Source organism: Scardinius erythrophthalmus, assembly GCF_964197995.2.
Source record: "Scardinius erythrophthalmus genome assembly, chromosome: 14".
In the NCBI taxonomy this organism is placed as follows: Eukaryota; Metazoa; Chordata; class Actinopteri; order Cypriniformes; family Leuciscidae; genus Scardinius; species Scardinius erythrophthalmus.
In genome coordinates, this window is record NC_138234.1 from 16,768,830 (window position 1) to 16,787,746 (window position 18,917).

At 37.5% G+C, this 18,917-nt stretch overlaps 3 protein-coding genes across 6 annotated transcripts; all 3 read right to left on the reverse strand.

Annotated features, from left to right (window-relative positions):
• Positions 1-486: 486 nt before the first annotated feature.
• On the reverse strand, positions 487-8,679 carry gls2b (glutaminase 2b (liver, mitochondrial)). 4 transcript variants are annotated; one of them, XM_081385479.1, is made up of 18 exons: positions 8,327-8,679; positions 8,107-8,206; positions 7,432-7,553; positions 7,185-7,314; positions 7,031-7,110; positions 6,797-6,960; positions 5,460-5,518; positions 5,034-5,066; positions 2,665-2,723; positions 2,517-2,583; positions 2,375-2,425; positions 2,109-2,285; positions 1,677-1,808; positions 1,485-1,577; positions 1,297-1,358; positions 1,123-1,199; positions 962-1,025; positions 487-882 (listed from the first exon to the last, which is right to left on the reverse strand). In XM_081385479.1, the coding sequence occupies exons 1-18, from the start codon at positions 8,494-8,496 to the stop codon at positions 786-788; spliced, it is 1,737 nt and encodes a 578-aa protein (XP_081241605.1). In that variant the 5' UTR covers positions 8,497-8,679; the 3' UTR covers positions 487-785. The 4 variants fall into 4 exon arrangements, with proteins under 4 accessions (XP_081241605.1, XP_081241606.1, XP_081241607.1 ...); XM_081385480.1 differs by lacking the exon at positions 8,107-8,206 and having other exon boundaries at positions 7,432-7,515; positions 8,327-8,643; XM_081385481.1 differs by lacking the exon at positions 8,327-8,679 and having other exon boundaries at positions 7,432-7,515; positions 8,107-8,220.
• Positions 8,680-9,295: 616 nt separating this feature from the next.
• On the reverse strand, positions 9,296-11,577 carry rdh5 (retinol dehydrogenase 5 (11-cis/9-cis)). The gene is made up of 5 exons (XM_081385635.1): positions 11,514-11,577; positions 11,099-11,424; positions 10,768-11,026; positions 10,098-10,261; positions 9,296-10,018 (listed from the first exon to the last, which is right to left on the reverse strand). Exons 1-5 carry the CDS (start codon positions 11,528-11,530, stop codon positions 9,798-9,800), a joined length of 987 nt encoding a protein of 328 aa, XP_081241761.1. The 5' UTR covers positions 11,531-11,577; the 3' UTR covers positions 9,296-9,797.
• Positions 11,578-14,110: 2,533 nt separating this feature from the next.
• On the reverse strand, positions 14,111-18,820 carry bloc1s1 (biogenesis of lysosomal organelles complex-1, subunit 1). The gene is made up of 4 exons (XM_081384325.1): positions 18,633-18,820; positions 18,037-18,109; positions 14,550-14,682; positions 14,111-14,441 (listed from the first exon to the last, which is right to left on the reverse strand). The coding sequence occupies exons 1-4, from the start codon at positions 18,691-18,693 to the stop codon at positions 14,331-14,333; spliced, it is 378 nt and encodes a 125-aa protein (XP_081240451.1). The 5' UTR covers positions 18,694-18,820; the 3' UTR covers positions 14,111-14,330.
• Between the last annotated feature and the right edge of the window lie 97 nt (positions 18,821-18,917).

An 18,917-nucleotide genomic window follows, 5' to 3' on the forward strand; every position in this document is an offset into this window, starting at 1 on the left:
ATTGGAATATAGTAAAAACGTATGCTTTTTGTTTTGACACGTCTCTGGAAGCCACAACTTCCGTCTAATCTCTGAGGCAGAAGCATGTGAATGTGCTGTAGTGCAAGTTTCAGGCACACGTAATATGTCTAGATTGAATCAGATCAGTCTTGGTGCACTAAATCCGGCAGATTAACTATATGTGGTGTTGTCGCCCTAAAGCCAGGGTGTTGCTATTCAATTACTAAGGTGTTCAAGTGGTTTTTGACATGTTTTTGTTCGGTCGCTAGAATGTTCTGGATAATTGCTGGGTTATAGAGTTGCAGCCTAACTTGTATTTTACAAAATTTGCAAGTTGTCGCGTTGCGAGTTTTATAGCGAGTGGATTCATTTCTTCTGAAATGTATACATTTAACATTTAAGGGAACATATACTTGTTGGTTAATTTATTTGAAAAAAAATTGCAAAAACCATGACAAAAAAAAAAGAAAGATGCTACAAAATGTAAAGATGTGTAAATATGATCATCTGTATGGTTGCTTTTGTTTATTCACAAACACTGTACATTGTGCATTAGTACATTACCACATTAAACATGTATACAACACAAATTATGTACAAAAAAACATATTTACAAATATAAAACAGAGTGAGGTTTTTTTTATCTCTGTAAATAGACAATTTCCATAATGTGCCCTTGTTTTGTGCAATTTCTGATGACATGATCTATTTTAGGCTATAGTCCTTAAGGTTGTAACATTCACACCCTGCAGATCTGAAGATTTGATTGATGACTTCGGTCTTCTTCAGCCTGGACTGCAGCTCTGCTCATATTCCTGCAGGATCTTCACCACATCATTGTGGCCGAACTGCATGGCGTCATCCCGAGGAATATTCCCCCACCTGAATTAGAGATATGAGGTTAATTATGACCAAAGGGATGGAGCTGAAGGTAAACGTATAAAGAAACAGGGATCTGTACCGGTCTTTCACAAAAGGGTTGACTTTACAGGCCTGCGTCAGAAATATCACAACATCCACATGACCTAAAACAGAACAGACACAAGCCACATTGATTTTACAATTAAATAAACTGTATTTGGCACTAAAAGATGCTTTAATGTTCACAGAAAATGATTCTACCTTCTGCAGCAGCGACGTGGAGAGGTGTGCGAGAGTCATAGTCCTTTAACTCCATATTCATGGATGACAGGGAAAACCTGATGGAGGAAAAGAGAGTCTAGTACTGTAAGTAATCTACATATCACTAGCACTCCTTGAGGCAAAGCAAAGACATTGTGAACTGAATAAAATGACCTTCTCAGAGCTGAGACATCTCCACTGTGTGCTGCAAACATCAGATTCACCACCGACTTGTTCTACAACACAGATTCGATGCATTCATTACTGGAACTAATAAGCTGACAAAATTTTTTTTGGTGTTTAATGTTGTAGTTTAGTTCATGTGGTTGGTGTGAAAGCTGTTTTTCAAGTGTAAGGTTTACCCTGTCGTCACCAGACTGTCTGCGAGGGTCTTGCTTCTTCAAAAAGTGCCTCAGATTGTCGTAGTTGTGGAAGTTGAACAAAGACACTAGTTCCTAAATACAGAAGGGTTACAAAATTAGTTATTTATACTAAATTTATGGTCTGGAATTAAAAACAGGGTGATAAACCAACAGGACGATGACAGAAAACACCTGACAGAAGTGGATTCCACGGACGCTGTTTCCGATTTTGTCCACTGGGGGCGACCAGCACATGATGCCCATCACGTTCGGCACCACCAGAAGAACTGCGCCCGACACACCAGACTTAGCAGGTAATCCAACCTGACACGTATCAAAAACTTTAGATATACAAAGATGGTGCACTCATATTACTTATGAATGGGAGAAAGTGCAACTGGCAATATGGCAGAATAAGTCCCGTCTTAGAAATAAAAGAGCCGTTTTTGAGATTTCAGGATTCCCCCATTCAAATACATAGGACTTGGTCTTGGACGACCGAAATAGCTGCCCGGAGGTGTTGCAAATATGGCCGCAGAGTGAACAGACTTTGCATGTATTGAGATGTAAGCAAGCAAGTGTTACTACGACTAAAAAATTCTGACTAGGTATAAATGTACTCACATGGAAAGCGAACTGTCCCGAGTAGTCGTACATCCCGCAGGAGTACATGAGGCTGAGCGTGTTTCGCACGGCTTCTGTGCTCAAAACTCTCTCTCCTGTGATTGGACAGATGCCTCCGTTAGCCAGTGTGGCGGCCATCACACTGCCGGACTCACACGTTACCTCTATGGAGCACAACTGTGAGGGACAGAGAGGAAATTCAGTCGGGACTGTCAGTGATGATATAATTTAACTGATTAAAACAGGTGAAGAATCACCTGACCAACCTGGAAATAAAAGTCCAATGCGTCAATCATATCCGCCCCATCCGGAAAACACTGTAAAGAAGGACATCACAGTTGTAATTGAAAACATCAACAACATCCTGCTAGTTTGCTTATATAAAACAGTGTTCGCTGAAGTACAAACCTTTTTTTCTTTAAGGTAGTATCCTATTGCGTAGTTTCTGTCTCCTGTCTCCTTCTCTGACTGGAATCTGTCCAAACGAAAATCAAACGTAAGTCAATAACAAATTTGCGTGCGAAACAAGTGTAAAACGCCAAAGCGAAAGACATACGTTGCGTTGCTGAAGCCCACATACTCCCTGCCTGTCATTTTCTTCACAAACTCCATCACCTGTGAAGGAAATGCAACAAAAATGATTTTCTTTGTAGAGACGCTATTAGCAAACAGCCAAATAAAGAGTCTAGAATCACATCTGCTCCATTTTTGGGATAAAGGCATTTTCTATATCCAAAAAGGAATATATTCGAGCTTTTTCATAAAAAGAAAACCTACTGTATGACTTTATAATACAGCTGAAAAGTTGTACGCACTACTTTTGGTGCTTTGGAGATTAATAGCCAAATAAACATTGTTCCATTTAAACCCTCTGGGCTTCTTCATAATTGGGTCACACTTAGCTTCCTCCCGCCCGAAAACGGGCGAAGCCTTAAAATTGTACTTAACTTTGTCCTAGGATAACCAATCAAATATTGTTTTGTTCTATAATGTTTTCTGATTATTATATAGAATTTTTAGAAATTTTTATGATACTTTGCATGAATTATGTAATTTTTATGAGCTATTTTTTCCATTAGAATTAATATATATATTTTTATTTTATTTATTTTATTTTATTTTTCAATAAATGCAACATTTCACATCAAATTAGAGTGCAGGCCTAAAAAAAAAATATTTCAAGTGAGAAGAGCGCCACCTAGTGGCTTCAAAATTTATTAATTTGTGCCATGTCCTATAACCGCCTATAGGCGGCCTATAGCTTTTTTATTTATTTATTTGATTTATTCCCATTCGGAAAGAAAACAATTTATTACTAATCAACCACTGAATGGAACAACACAAATTATATATCATTTTTAAAGCTTAGAATCTCAGCTTTTTAATGCATCTAATTAAATGTATTAATTCCTAACGAGTGCTGAGTAATCCCTCTAAAACCGAGTGTACCGCCAGCAGGCGCCACCTAGCTGCGAAAATATTTATTACCATATTTTTCAAAAATCTTGCCTTGATAAACACAAAGTTGATGTCATTTGAAAGCTTAGAGTCTGAACTTTACAGTGAATGTATCCACTTTGAAAAACTCTTAAGTATTGCTGAGTTATTTGCTGATACATAGAATTTCTCTTTTTTTCATAATCTATAAAATAATGTACTGCAATGTGTCAAAAACATCATACAGCTCATGAAACATTCTCAGATAATTGAAAATGGCACTTCATTTTTTACAGCATATTATTACAATTAAAATGAGCCCAAAATTAACATAATCTATTGCTTTTATGACAAGATATTCTTCATGGAGAAAAAATTGCCCATGAGGGGGTGTCAAAGACTGTACAAAAAGGCTATCTCTTTTCAAAATGCTGTAATTTTTGATTCCTTTATCCAAAAATTATTATTTTTTTATCCAGATGCAGCTAACATGCAGGGGGACTTCACTAAAAAAGAATTTTCCTCCTACCTTATTTCCTTCCTGAGTTATTCCATGACAAATATGAAAGATATGCAAAATCATAATAAAAATGATATATATATATTGTCTTTTATCCACCGTTTCTTGGCGGGACAATGTCCAAATGTAATGTAATTTATATTTTCAAAAAATTTAAAAAGAGTTCTTTCAAACGATACCTACCTTTTGACTCTCCTTGCTATAGTTTTGGAGTTATTATGATTATATAATTTTTATATAGTTTGGGGCAAAATTTGCTGTTTCAGTCTTACCAGTTCATTTCTCTGTGTGTGTGTGTGTGTGTGTGTGTGTGTGTGTTTGTGTATGTGGGGGGGGGGGTTGTCTTATTTGCACTCTTGATGTTCTAGAGTGTCACCCCTTCATTGCTGTACACTTTTTTTCAGCACAGTGGCTGATCTGTAGCTTGTACCACCAAAAGTTTCTCTGAGTTTTCCTATTTTTTCGTATTTCCCATTCATTTCCTATGTCGCCCGTTTTCGGGCGGGAGGAAGCTAAGTGTGACTTTTTTTTTTACGACCCTTTAACATATCAGAATCATCTCCTTGATTTTTTTGTGTGTTCATATAGGTAATAAAAGAAAAGTCACCAAGTTTCACCCCCATCCGATGAAGCAAAAAAATTAAACAATTCGAAACGTTCAAGTTTTCGCCCGTTTTCGGGCGAAGAAGCCCAGAGGGTTAAGGTAGGGTAGGCAATTTGTTTTATAAAACACATTTTGTTATACAGCTTGAAACGCTCTTCACATCCTGAAAGCAATCAATAATAGAAGTATGTCTAAATATTAAAACATGTACATACATCTTCTGTGAAAGTTTTAGGACCAAACTAATTTTCGTCCAATCATTGCATTCGGCCCGAATGCAATGATAGGATCTCCTACCTGTCTGTCAGCGTATGTATTTTCATGTTTTAAATGAAATTTGAAATGCCAGCATCCAACAACTTACATAGTCAAACTTCTCCGCTTTGTTGACGCCTGGCTGGAGAGAAGGAGAAGAGGAACAGTAAATTTTACCAACGTGAGGCTTTTGCACATTTCTAGCTTGTAATGGAGAACCTAGGAAGCACAGATCACATACATTTGGTCTAAAGGGCACTTTAAATAGCCTGGATTCAGTCCAGACCAGTAATAGTCCTGCTTCAGGCACCACAAAACAACACATGTAGCAGATGCACCGCGTCTGTCCACACAGATCTGGAATTCTGGGTCAAAGGTCTGTAAGCTCAAATGAATTATGGCCTGGCACGCATGTCAGTGTATATCAGTGTTTGTTTTGGAGTTGCAAGTGAGTTGACTATCAGACAAGTAAATAGTGCAAACACAAACCTACTTGACACTAAACTCCACAGTGAAAGTGCAGGTTGATGTTTACCTTGATAAGTGAACTGATGACAATCGCTCCAGCGTTGACCATGGGATTGTGAGGTTTATCTAAGAACAGAAAACCAGCATCAGCTCACAGATTAATTTAATTGAATATGAATTTATGGTTACACTTTAATTTTAAGGTTTCTGTATTAAAGTGTAATTATTCATAAAAGTACTAAGTAAAATGAATTAAGTACATGCACTTACTATAGGGTTAGGGTGTGTTTTAGATTAGTTACATATAATTAAGCACAATTTATAGTAATTACTATAGTAACTACATGCAACAAATACACTGTAAAATAAAGTGTTACCAAATTTATTTATTTGATTTCTCTAGAAGCACAGAAACAAAATGCTTCAATAAGAATGTTTTGCCTTATAAGTTATTCTGCTCTCCATTTACTCTCATTGCTGTCTAGCAGAAACATGATATTAAAGAAATCTCATTCGTTAGTTCTTTCTTATGGAGAGTGTTGGGTAAATTACTCTAAAAATGTAAAGTGTTGCACTTTACAATAAGGTTTCATTTGTTAACATTAGTAAATGTATTATCCAACGTGAACTAACAATGAGCAATACATTTGTTACAGTATTTATTAATCTTTTTTAATGTTGGTTAATAAAAATACAGTCATTGTTTGTTGATGTTAGTTCATAGTGCAATAACTAATGTTAACAAATACAACTTTTGATTTTAATAATGTATTAGCAAATATTGAAATTAACATTAATATTAATAAATGCCGTAGAAGTATTGTTTATTCTTAGTTCATGTTAACTACTGAAACCTTTATGTAAAGTGTTACAAAATAATGAATTACTAGCTACTAATTACATCTTTGAAAGTGTAATTAGATTACTTTACTTAGATTACTAAAAGTATTGCTTGCTTATTACTAATTACTTTCTAAATCCTACTGTATATCAGCCTCGATCAGTTGACCAATACAAGAATAGACATGAAACTGCTCTTTTAATTCTTTCAAATAAATAATCTAAAATTGCGTATATTATTCTTGAACTGATCAAAATATTTAAGGGGAGAAGGTCACATTAAAACATTTTAACATTAGACATTAAATTTTTATGTTAAATCCACTATTGTTTCATATAAAATTGTTTGTATTTAATGCAATTACATCAGAAGCAACTGTGATCAAATTAAAAACTAATTAAGAGTAACCCTTATTTTACAGTAAATTACAGTAATTGTAATGCATTACACCCAACACTCCTCTATTTTCTGTAGCCTATATGTGTATATCCATTGCATTTTGCTCGACATCAAGAACATCTGTAGGTTGTTTATATGATAATCTATGACATTTCCTCACCCACCGTCTTCGTCCAGAGAGAGTTTGTTGAATTTGAATCCGCTGGGCTCCTTCCCCACGTAGTGGTGCACTTTCTCCGTGCCGTGCTCGTGTACAGCGATGGCGTATTCCAGCGGCTTCACACACGACTGCAAGCAGAACGGCACCTTTGTGTCTCCCATTGAGTGCCTGAAATTCAAAGAGTTGATTTGTCCTAACTTCATATTACAGAAAAGTTGAGGGAGCTTTTTCTATTTACCTTTGGCCATCCACTGTGCAGAGAGAGACGCCCCAAAGATCAGGACTAAACTTGGTGAGATGGGGAATGTATTTTGTAACCTGAAAAAGATTCTAAGTGAGTCCAACTATACAAATAAATGAGGAAAAATTATTTAGAAAAATACAGTTCTTACATGTCCATCATGTTGCAGTTTTGATGTGTGGTAAATATGATTGATGATGCCAACAAATGCCTCAAATTCAGGAATGATAAACTTCCCTCTGAAAGCGAGACTCAGCAGAACGATGTTTCCACCTGCACACCTATCACAATGTTGGAAATGTTAGAAACTAGAACTTCGTCTGGATAAATATTCCTCTTTATGCAGGAAATTCGCATATATTTTTTGCCTGACTTTGCCGGACAGAAAATGTACTCACTTTCGAAACAGCTCACGGTCCATCATGACTTCACCGGCTGATTCCCGGATAGCTTCACGAATCTTTTCCATGCAGTCGCGCAATCTGGGGTCAGAGGTCAGAAGGCCGGTATTTTTCACTGCCTGTCAGATGGGGAAAATACTGTTCTATCCTTGAATTTGTCGTGCAAACTTTAATTAAACAGTAATGTTTATAAAGATGACTCTAATTATACAATAATCAAACAGGTTTCAACTTATAAAAGTATGTGATTGTGCTTGACTTAAAACATTAAGTTTAGTTAACTTAAGTTTAGTTAGATATTTAAGACTTATCTAATACAAAGTTCATCAAATGTCATTTAAACTGAAGGTACTGGGGGTGTTTACTGACCTTGTGTATAAATTATTACACAACCCATCACAGCAGTACCACAAAGTCTAGATAATCGTGTCTTCGTGTGTGAGTTTTACCTCAGCCCTCCCATGACCGAATCATATTTCAGAGGGAACATGCACTGTAAGGGTGTTGGTGGTAATTGAGCCCATAACATGCTACTGAGTCAATGTGTGGGGCAACTCCCAGCTGTTGCCCTTATACAGTGATGTTCAGTTTGCAGACTTTAACAACTGCTACTGCAAAAAAGTCTATCTGTATTGTATATGATTCAGTGTGTATGTAAATTAAAGAACTTACAGCAATGAAATTAGATACAGGAACTTTCTCCGCTCCTTCAGTTATAGTGTAGAAAAGCATGTCCTCCAGTCCAGAGAATATACTTTTATTGGTCACATTTCTGCTTTAATTAAATAAGATTAAGCCTCCACACACTTACACCAAACAATTAGCTTAGTTTTCTATTTTTTAATCAGACATTTGATAATAGTAATTTTTATTCATTATAAAAGTGACTCACGTTTTCGATTCCACGGATGCAGGTGCTGTAAATTCGCGGGCTGCGTGAAAAGTTAAATTGAACGACCTCCTCGCCACATTCTGACACGCTGAGCTGCTTTTTGCCACGTCTTTCGCCAGTAAGCCAATAACTCCAACATTAGGCAGTCGTAGGGTCCTTAAAGAGATCATTTTCCTGTATCGCGTAAGAAAGAAATCTAAAAATTGAAGCGTAAATAGGGGAAATCAAACTAGTCCTTGTCGCAAATAACGGTCTCCAGAGTCGCGTGCGGCTGGTTTGTTTTGAGTCGCGTCAACAGGTGCTCGTGGAATCCGGTGAGCGCCAGAACCAGTTTATCAACACTGGCGTCCCCTAAAAGTTCACCGTCACGGATAACATTCACTCTTAAATCATCGAGGGGCGAAGTGAGCTCATGTCATGATACTGAGACAGCACTTTTTGAGATGTTTATAAGCGTAGATTAATGTAGGCTATTAATATTTAGCTTCAAATGATCTAACGTTCGTTACTGAGGTGGAAAAAATAAGCTCCGTGACTTTAAATCGTCTACTGACAACTGTTACCCCTGTAGAAAAGATAGCAGGGCATTAAATAATATAAATGTATAAGATATGAAGTAAATGTAGCCTATTTAAAGTTTTTTTTATATAATCGCAACCTAGAAGAACGATGACGTGAACCTTATGAATGTTATCGCGCTCGACGTTTGAGAATTTTAGCCCAACAAGAAACGCTTCAGGGATAACAGTTTAATGATTTATTCGACATGTGGTGAACTGTTTAATGAATAATAAATGTTCATGGCTTTAAATTGTCTCCACTCACCTGTGAGTAGCCTATGTATAGGAGATCATTTCTAACCAAATGAAGAAAAACACCTAGCCTAACTAGAACCAGCAAACCATGCTGATTTAAGCTGTCCTTTCTGGGAAGAAAGTGGTGGACAGATGACAATACACAGAAAATATTAGTATAACATTTATTAAATTATGTTTACAGTTGTGAACTAGGCCTATTCCATTAAAATATCCACAATTTGGCAAGTTAAGCAAACCAGTAGGCTTATCTCTGACAGTTTCATCCAAATATAATGCCCAAAGTCAGAGGCACTCTAGCAACACATCTACGGTAACTTAGATGACCAACAGGCACAAATTGGTGATGCATTTTCAAGGCAAGTTCAGGCAAATGTCACTTAAGAACATGCCACTGAGAAATAAGATAAATGGCTTGGTGTGGAAATACTACTACAAGTCAAAAGTTTGGAATAATTAATATTTATTACACTTTTGATTTGAGAAAATAAAAATGTAATTATTCCAAACTTTTGACCGGCAGTGTATATGCTTTGTATAATTGTTCATAAATATACAAAATTAGACCCCAAAATAGAGCGTCTTCCAGTGTATCAGAAGGGAACCAAAGGTAAGAGTTAAAAGTATCTAGCCTAAAATTACCTCACACTCCAAATCTAGACACTTTTTGCTGGCTTTGGCATCACCAGCTTCAGCGCAATATCTACAAAGCAAGCGGGCATATAAGACAAGGGGATCCACAGGAACTTGGCATCCCAGCCTGCACTGTAGCGTGTCCTTGGGTGGGCGGCCAGCAGGGCATGTTCCATACAGCTGGTCACTTTACTGAGGTCAGTGTCGCATATGGTGTTCATGATCAGCCTCTGGATATTGATGTCTGGAGAGACAAAGAGTGTCTAAATGGACTATGTTTGAAGAAATGGAGAAAATGGTAATCGTTGGCATAGATAACATACATTTATCCAAGTATTTGTCTCCATAACTCTCTTTCACTTCAGGGGACAGTCGGTCCCAGAGGCGATGAAGTTCCCTTTCGATGGGCTCCAAGCTGGTCACCTGCGTCTTGAAGAAACCAGGTTCGATGATGCACACTTTGACCCCAAAATTCTGGATGTCCCTCCTGAAATGGCATGAAAAAAAGTTTCCTGAAGGTAGTGGTGACGTCAAAGGTCGAAACCAACACATAAACAATTTGTTGGGTTTCACTGGCTATGGTTCCATCCAAAGGTGCAAATTTAGCTTATGCACAAAAAAAATAACGCATAAAACTTTTGTGATTAAAGTACCATTTCATGTGTTCAAGAGAACAAAACCAGCGCAAAATATCTTTAAGGAAAACCCCATTGTACCCAACCATTTCGATGACAGACATAGGCTCAGGCATTTCAGAATGGCCAAACCAACATTTGAGATGCTGTGTAATAAAATGGCCCACTGTCAGGGATTTATTCAGTAAACATGTTTCCATTGTAGTTTATGTGCAGGTCTTCTTATCAGCTAAACAATGTCCCACCTCAGTTGAGCATAGAATGCACATCTCGGCTTTTCCATCTAGAATTTTTTTGGTGATATCCCAAAATTTGCACTAAAATATGTGGATAAAACATTGCTTTTAAAGTGTGATACCTGAGACAGTCAGAGAAGCTCTCCACCGCGAACTTCGAGATGCAATAACCACCGCCATTAGCTGCCACTCTACCCAACACTGACGCCACGTTCACCACTCTTCCACGGGCCTTTTTCACAAGAGGGAAGAAGTTCATGGTCATCTCGATCACGCCAGTCATGTTGACTTTGAGCGTGCTTTCAAAGTCTTCGATTTTCATCCACTCAGATGGTCCCATTGGAAGAGCACGTCCGGCGTTGTTCACCAAACCCCAAAGTCCTGGAAAGTTAAGAACAAAGATGTTAAACTTGTTTCTAAAACCTTTATTTCATAGTCTTACCTGAAACACACCTTTATCTCCAACTTCTTTTTTGGTCCAATCCACAGCGTTCTGAATGCTGGCCGTGCTGGTCACGTCCAAGATGCAGGTCTTCAGGAAAGGTCCCGTCGCCCTCTTCAGATCATCCGCGCCCTTTTCCGTGAGACACCCGGCTAGGACGCGGAAACCACGTTTGTCCAGGCGTTTACACAGTAGGTGTCCGAAACCAGAGTCACAACCGGTCACAAAGACGTGCTTCTCTGAGACCTTGGAAATCTCAAGGTTGTCCCGGTAGAACCACACCAGAACCCACAGCACCACAAACGCACTCAAGCAGCACGTCCACGAACAATCGGTACTGCAAACACACGAGTATAAAAATTCTTTCTAGTTCTGTTGGTTTATTTGCTTGTGTTTTGATGGTAGTGTAATCAGACACGTTCTTACCTCAAGAACTCAAACATCGTTTTTGCCTCCTGAGTGATTCTGTGAAGATGTTTTGTAAACAATTGCTTTTTGGGAGAATGCCAGTGACGTAAAAGACAAAAAACACAATAGTGCAGGTGTAATTAGTGCAGGAAGCGTCAGGGTGCAATTCCTTTAATCACCACAAATGGCACCATAATCCAGATAACATACAGTTTAAAAAGCTTTTGTGAACTTAACATATGGGAACTTCTCAAGTATTCTACGTTTCTACAATGTTCTGAATATTTTATTAATATCAAATATGGCTAATTTGTAGAAATCGTCATCACATCCACATCCTCTTCTATCAACTACAGTTGATTTGGTTGCTTCTATAAAGCGTAAAACCATCAATCAATCAATATAAATCTGGTAAAATGTTTGTACAAATCAGTTTGAGCTGATTAACTACTACAAAAAAATGCATTCTGTTAATTCATCCAACATAACAACTCATAAATAGTTAGACTTGTGTGCTAAAATGACGTAACTTGGTTTTGGAGGCTTATTGAACATTATTGACTCGTGACACAACATGTTTTTCAGAGCACATGAGAAATCTTGAGCTAAGGCTCTTATGAAACAAAGGAAGACTTTGGAATCAACGTAGAGGTTTAGAGAATGCTGAGATCGGTTGTGTATAAAAAATGGAAAATCCAGCAACACAGAAGCACTTTAAGCTTCTCACAATGTAAAACCTATTAGCTTCAAGGACTAATTAGCAAAGAGAAAGGCTGAGGATTCATCTATGTGCCATGACACAACCAAGAGGACAAAACCAACCATAGAGAAGACTTAAGCTTATATACACATGTACGCTATTAATTATCAAACAAACAGGGCTTTTATCAAAGGCAGTTTATAAATGTTCCTTCTGATATTTTACAATTATTGATCAGATGATAATGACATGAAATTACTAAACTACTAAAATACTAAAACTTCTAAACCAATCATACCATAGTCCAAATAAATGTGAAACTGAAGTCCCATATAGAAGTAACAGCTTTTCATAAATCATGACATTATATAATTACTCTAATTAGCCTGATTAATAATTCAAAATGAATTGTTCTTTAGTAAAAATGTTTAGTCTGTAATTTTAAGCGAATCTGAAGCCAATAACTTTGCTTTTCCTCTAAACGAATACTTAATTCACTCTGTGAAAAATTATTGTGATTATTCATCACAACTTATGATATAATGTAGAATAAGAATTAAGAAATGTTGTTTCAACTTAAAAAAATATGTGTCTGTGCTTGACTTAAAATATTAAGTTTAGTTAACTTTAGTTTAGTTAGATATGCAAGTTATCTCAAATTTTAAGTTGTTGCAGCAAAATATTTTACAGTGCACATTTAAATAAATGCTAAAACACATTTGATTGTTAAAAACATCAACTGAAGAAACAAATAAGTAACTCTGCTATCAGTTAAAGTAATCAATAATCAGACTTACCTTTTCCCTTCTTGGCTCTGGAGCTGCAGGTCCTGAACACGTATGGTGAGTGATCTGAAGTGGGTCTGCGAATGAGATTTATCCCTAAAGCTAATCCTCTAAGACAGGGCCACAATTTCTAATCTCCAATCTCAGAGTATTGCTGTTTGGCCATTTTTGTGTGCTTGTGTAAATGTGATCCCTAAATAGCTGGGAGGAACTTTTAAGGAGAATCATGCCAATTCTAACTATATTTAGGTTGATCGAATTACTTTTTGGGTGGTTGACAGGAAATTTCAAGCATTGACAGGAGCGTCCAATGATGTGACATTGAGACATTTTTGTCTGCAACAGATTTAAAATATTTCTATTTTTGGTCAAATTATTAGAGATGATGTGTTTATGACCTCATATCAGTTAAAGGGATAGTTCACCCAAAAAATGAAAACTCTGTCATCAAACCTGTATGAGTTTCTTTCTTCCGTTGAACCCAAAGAAAGATATTTTGAAGAATGTTAGTAACCAAACAGTTGCTGGTCCCCATTGACTTCCATGTTATGGGGGGAAAATACTATGGAAGTCAATGGGGCCCCATCAACTTTGCAGTTACTGACATTCTTCAAACTATCTTCCTTTGTGTTCAACAGAAGAAAGAAATTCATACAGGTTTGGAACTTTTACTTTATATGCCTAAAAAAAAAAAAATCACAGTAAAAATTTATTTTAAGCCTCGACACAATCGGAAACTCAAGTGGAATATGGCATGTTGTGGACTTAAAACAGCCACTTTGTTTTACGTTTTACTTTTCTCCTTACATAAATAAAGTTAATCCTATGAGGCTGAGAGACCTTATTGTAGAAATGTGGATTATGTAGAATCACACTGCATGCCCCACTTAAAAAGGGAAAAAACGTGAAATCCCACAAAACGTGTAAAATCTATTTTAGCTCCCTGTTACGTCTATAAAAGAACGGGCAAGTTTGTAATCCTAAATTATACGTTGGTTACTGAGGCTGAATGGAAAACACTTGCCTAATGTTTGGAGTGAAAAGCAAGGAAGCGAATCTTAACAGGTGAATCCCAGAACTTGTGAGGATAAAATGTGACCTTAAACGCAATAACATGCTCCAACGCAGTTATAGCACAACAGGTATTTGTTTTTATTACGCAAGCACATTGATAATATATAAAACGAAAATAAAAAATGAACCAAATTCTAAATAAACAGGTATTCCAGCAGTTCTTTACTAGAATAAATGAGACACAAATGTCTCAAACAACAGTGTCCAAGTTTCTCCAACAGTTGGAGGAAAAGCCTTTGAGTTTCAGTCCATTTTGGGCCACCGGAGTCCATCCGCTCATGAGGACGCGGGCTGAGCCGGGCCTTTATGCACGTACTCCAGAGCTGTCGCGATCGTCCGCATGTCCATCTCGATACTTCTCGCCCAGTTCTCCACGTCTCCGATTTCCTGTAAAAGAGTAATCGGTCATGAAACCTGCAAATTTCACTTCAGAGAAACTGACTGCAACACTAAATTGTGAAAAACAAGAATCGCTATAGAAAAAAGCTGGTGTACTTTTAAGGCCTGGTTGAAGTTCTCCACCATGCTGATCCACTGGGCCGTCTGCTTGGAGAACTGACTGGCCTGAACCTGCAGCGTCTTCACCTCATGGTCCAGCTTGCGCTGATTGACGTAGGCCTGCGCCACCCTGAGCAGAGATTCTGAGATATTACAATGTCTTAAAATTCGTGCACACATTTACCGTTGTTTGACGAAAATCTGCAGGCGAAATCCAGTCACTTGCGCGATCGGAAGTTTCAACAGAAATCGGCACGCTCATATATAAACGCTAGATGTCTTACGGCGGAGTCACTTCCGGCATCACCGTTCGGCCATCTTGTCACAGTGAAGCTGTGAATTAAGGTGAGTGATCAGCACGCACACAAATCCTCTTATCTCGCTGAAATCTTGACGGATTTACAAACGGTTTGGTTTCGTACAAACGCTATTAACGTGGCTATAATTCCGAATGCTTGAACATGTATGTTATAATTATTCATATGTATGTAGTGTATGTATGCAGTGTCATAACTACATCTCTGACGTTTATAACAAACCAAACCATTTGAAAATCAGTAGAAAATTGAGCAAGTTATGGTTATTTAAAAGTACATGCACCATTAAACGAGTGAGCGAGCTGTCTGTGGCAAGATGGCCGCCACATGCGGACGTCGACCTCCATTGACCAGCAGCGCGTACGAGACATCTAGCGTTTATATATGATATTTATGGGCGCGCTGACCAACAGAAAGCTGATTGGTTTGAAAGCCACTTCTGTGTGAGCCGTGCTTCATACATCTCTACCCTTGTTACACGAAAGATTTATTTTGTGAATTTTTTTTTTTTTTTTGGTGAAGTCTTAATTACAATAATTACGACTTGCAAAAAGTGTTCAGTCTTCATAGAACTCATAATTACAACTGAGCTCTGACTTGTACCACTCGAACGCTGCAGATTCAATTGATAATGTTGCCATAAAAATGCATAATTTTATGAGTCTGAGAATGTGAACCATAGATAAATATACATAGGAAAATACATAGTTCACTCTCCCGCCGGAACTACACTCTCGTGTGGCCGTTACCAGAAGCTAGTGAATATAGTTCATAAAGTTATAAATATGGATATTTTTATTACAAAAACGCATTGCTTCAGAAGGCCTTTATTAACCCCCTTGAGCAATATGGAATACTTTTATGATGGATGGATGCCCTTTTGGGGCTTCAAAATCTGTTACCATTCACTCCCATTATAAAGCTGAAAAGAGCCAGGATATTTTTTAACATAACTCCAATTGTGTTTGGCTTAAATAAGAAAATCACATACACCTAGGATGGCTTGAGGGTGAGTAAATTCATTTTTGGGTGAAGTAACCCTTGAAGGAGAGGCGGTATTAACATTAAGTGACATGGCATCTGACGCACAGAAGCCAATGGCACATGTCACTATGCGTATTGGCACATCCGGTGGCACATCCGGTCTTCATTGGCATGTGCCATTGGATAGTGGCATGTGTCACTGACATTATTGGCATGTGCCAGTGGTGGATAGTGGCATGTGTCACTGCACTGATATCGCAACACACTGACACTGACATGTCACCTGACTGACACCGAGTCGCGGAACATGTCACCGTGTTGCGACACCTCCAGTAGTGACTAAAAGATTAATTAAACACCTATAGCCTACTGACGTAATTGTGGCACAAAATCCTAAATAATTAGTCTAATTTTGTGATTTTTAAAATATCAATTAAACGAATTAAAGTGCATTAAGATTTTTTCAAACGTGTTATTTGTGTCACGTCTTTATTTGATTGGTATGTGCCACTGAATGTTTTGTAATACCAGAGCTACTTTATGATGTTTATCTCGCAAAGTCACAAACTGCCCATTCTAGGAAAGACACGAAAAAAAATCTATCATGGGTTACTACGAATACAGTCGCGTCCGTTACTGTAAACCTTTATTTTTGCGTGATGCTGCACAGACGCACGCCAGTAGGTGTCAGTATAAGTGAGTGTAACACTGGCCAGCGCAAGATTCTTATCTGTGTCTTTAATATTTCAAGTCCTTCCAAAAAGTGTAAAAAACTAGCTATATTCTCTATTTAGGCTATACAAGTGCAAAAAACAGCTCAGTGCATTTTGAAAATTCAACAAACAGGACCTACCTTAACATTATGGAATTATTCAATAAATAAAATAATTTGTGTTGTACAAATTAACTGTGCATATGTTACATAATCTACATTATACTCTGGCAGACAGCTGCAGGTGTCACTACTGGAGGTGCCACAAGATAAAGAGACATGTCAGTTTTAGTGACACAGGCCAACTGGCATGTAGGCTACCACCAGTGGATATTGGCATGTGTCACTAAAACGTGAGATGTGCCAATGGATTGCGTCATATGCCACTTGCATAACAATTTGCTTTATGCTGTCAAAAAATATGATTTATAATATCGCTAAGTTAATGTGTAGCCTGCATACATAATTCGATACAATTATTTTTGAAATATTAGCCTAAAGCCACAGATGCGCTGGCCAGTGTTACACTCACTTATACTGACACCTACTGGCGTGCGTCTGTGCAGCATCACGCAAAAATAAAGGTTTACAGTAACGGACGCGACTGTATTCGTAGTAACCCATGATAGATTTTTTTCGTGTCTTTCCTAGAATGGGCAGTTTGTGACTTTGCGAGATAAACATCGTAAAGTAGCTCTGGTATTACAAAACATACAGTGACACATACTGTACCAATCAAATAAAGACGTGACACAAATAACACGTTTGAAAAAATATTAATGCACTTTAATTCGTTTAATTGATATTTTAAAAATCACAAAATTAGGCTATTTATTTAGGATTTTGTGCCACAATTACGTCAGTAGGCTATAGGTGTTTAATTAATCTTTTAGTCACTACTGGAGGTGTCGCAACACGGTGACATGTTCCGCGACTCGGTGTCAGTCAGGTGACATGTCAGTGTCAGTGTGTTGCGATATCAGTGCAGTGACACATGCAACTATCCACCACTGGCACATGCCAATAATGTCAGTGACACATGCCACTATCCAATGGCACATGCCAATGAAGACCGGATGTGCCACCGGATGTGCCAATACGCATAGTGACATGTGCCATTGGCTTCTGTGCGTCAGATGCCATGTCACTTAATGTTAAAACTGCTACTGCCTTGAAGAGAAGTTACCGCCATCTTGCAAGTGATGTGAACTTGCCTGACGTCGTAAACATGAGTTCCCACCTCGTGACTTCCCACGACAACGCACCAATACATGTTTTATGAAGTCGGCTGTTGCGAGAACAATGCTCTGTTGCATCCAACCGTGCGGTTTTAAGCTGCTTTTGCACAGTTTCGTCATAACGTCATCAGCACAAAGTCTTGGATTATGACAGCAGTGATCACATGAACTGACGGTATTATCCTGTGCATTAAATAACTCCTTTACAAACATATAAAATGTATCGGACTCACCCCACATTTAGATGATCCACCAGGGCTTCCGTTAAACATGTTGCAGCTGTTATGGCCTCTCGTCTTCGTCTCTCTGTACAGTATACAAGTGGTTTTATCACTTGACCAAGTACTGCATGACACACTTAACGTATAGGTTTTTTTTTTAAACAAAGTGATAGTTTTTTATTTTATCAAAGTTTTATTATGAATTTCTTTATTTTACAACACTTGTTTCTGTAACAATTTAGCAGCTAGGCCTATTTATTTTTGTGTAATTATTTCTGGATTGTTTTGACGTATTTTAATGCAATTTAAATCAATTAAAAGTGTTTAAATCTACAGTTATTAAATAAAATTAAACTTGCATTTTTTTCCATAAATTATAATCCATTCATGATAGTATAAATAAGGATTCAAATAAAAGCACATTTTAGCGACTAGATGAATGCAAGATAGAATTTACGGATCAAGTGAACATTAACTGTCAATTAGCTCCATCTTTTCTTAAATACATTACAATAAAACAGACAAGTAACGTTATACGTTTGAGTTATACCAAAGGGCCTGTAAACTAAAGCTAACGTTAGTCGGTAGAGATCTACAGAAGCACATACCTTGCAACTCTTTCCTTTCGTTTTGTTTCGTTTGGTGTTCTTTTAATAAGCGGGAGAGCATTTTGGCTATTTAATGTGATAGAAAACGAAAAATGTTGATTGGATAAAGTTAATTTTCTCTCAATGTTTTGGCAATCACTGGACTCACATGACAGATAGCTCTGAATGAAAACATACGGAAAGCGCGGATGGTCAAAAATGCTTGAGAGTATTTTAAAACGACATTTCAAAATAAACGTTTCGCTAAACTTTTTTTCGTTTTTAATCATAGATCTAACAAACTGA

Excerpts from the sequence above, each read along its gene's own strand:
- bloc1s1 (XM_081384325.1), bottom strand. The coding sequence starts at position 18,693 with ATGCTCTCCCGCTTATTAAAAGAACACCAAACGAAACAAAACGAAAGG. Across the intron at positions 18,110-18,632 it reads CGAAAGGAAAGAGTTGCAAG|AGAGACGAAGACGAGAGGCC; the intron begins GTATGTGCTTCT and ends TATACTGTACAG. Across the intron at positions 14,683-18,036 it reads GTGGATCATCTAAATGTGGG|GGTGGCGCAGGCCTACGTCA; the intron begins GTGAGTCCGATA and ends ATCTCTGCTCAG.
- gls2b (XM_081385479.1), bottom strand. The coding sequence starts at position 8,496 with ATGATCTCTTTAAGGACCCTACGACTGCCTAATGTTGGAGTTATTGGC. Across the intron at positions 7,111-7,184 it reads AACTGCAACATGATGGACAT|GTTACAAAATACATTCCCCA; the intron begins GTAAGAACTGTA and ends AATCTTTTTCAG. Across the intron at positions 1,578-1,676 it reads GTGGAATCCACTTCTGTCAG|GAACTAGTGTCTTTGTTCAA; the intron begins GTGTTTTCTGTC and ends TTCTGTATTTAG.
- rdh5 (XM_081385635.1), bottom strand. Across the intron at positions 11,027-11,098 it reads AAAAGAAGTTGGAGATAAAG|GACTTTGGGGTTTGGTGAAC; the intron begins GTGTGTTTCAGG and ends TTAACTTTCCAG. Across the intron at positions 10,262-10,767 it reads AGCTTCTCTGACTGTCTCAG|GAGGGACATCCAGAATTTTG; the intron begins GTATCACACTTT and ends ATGCCATTTCAG.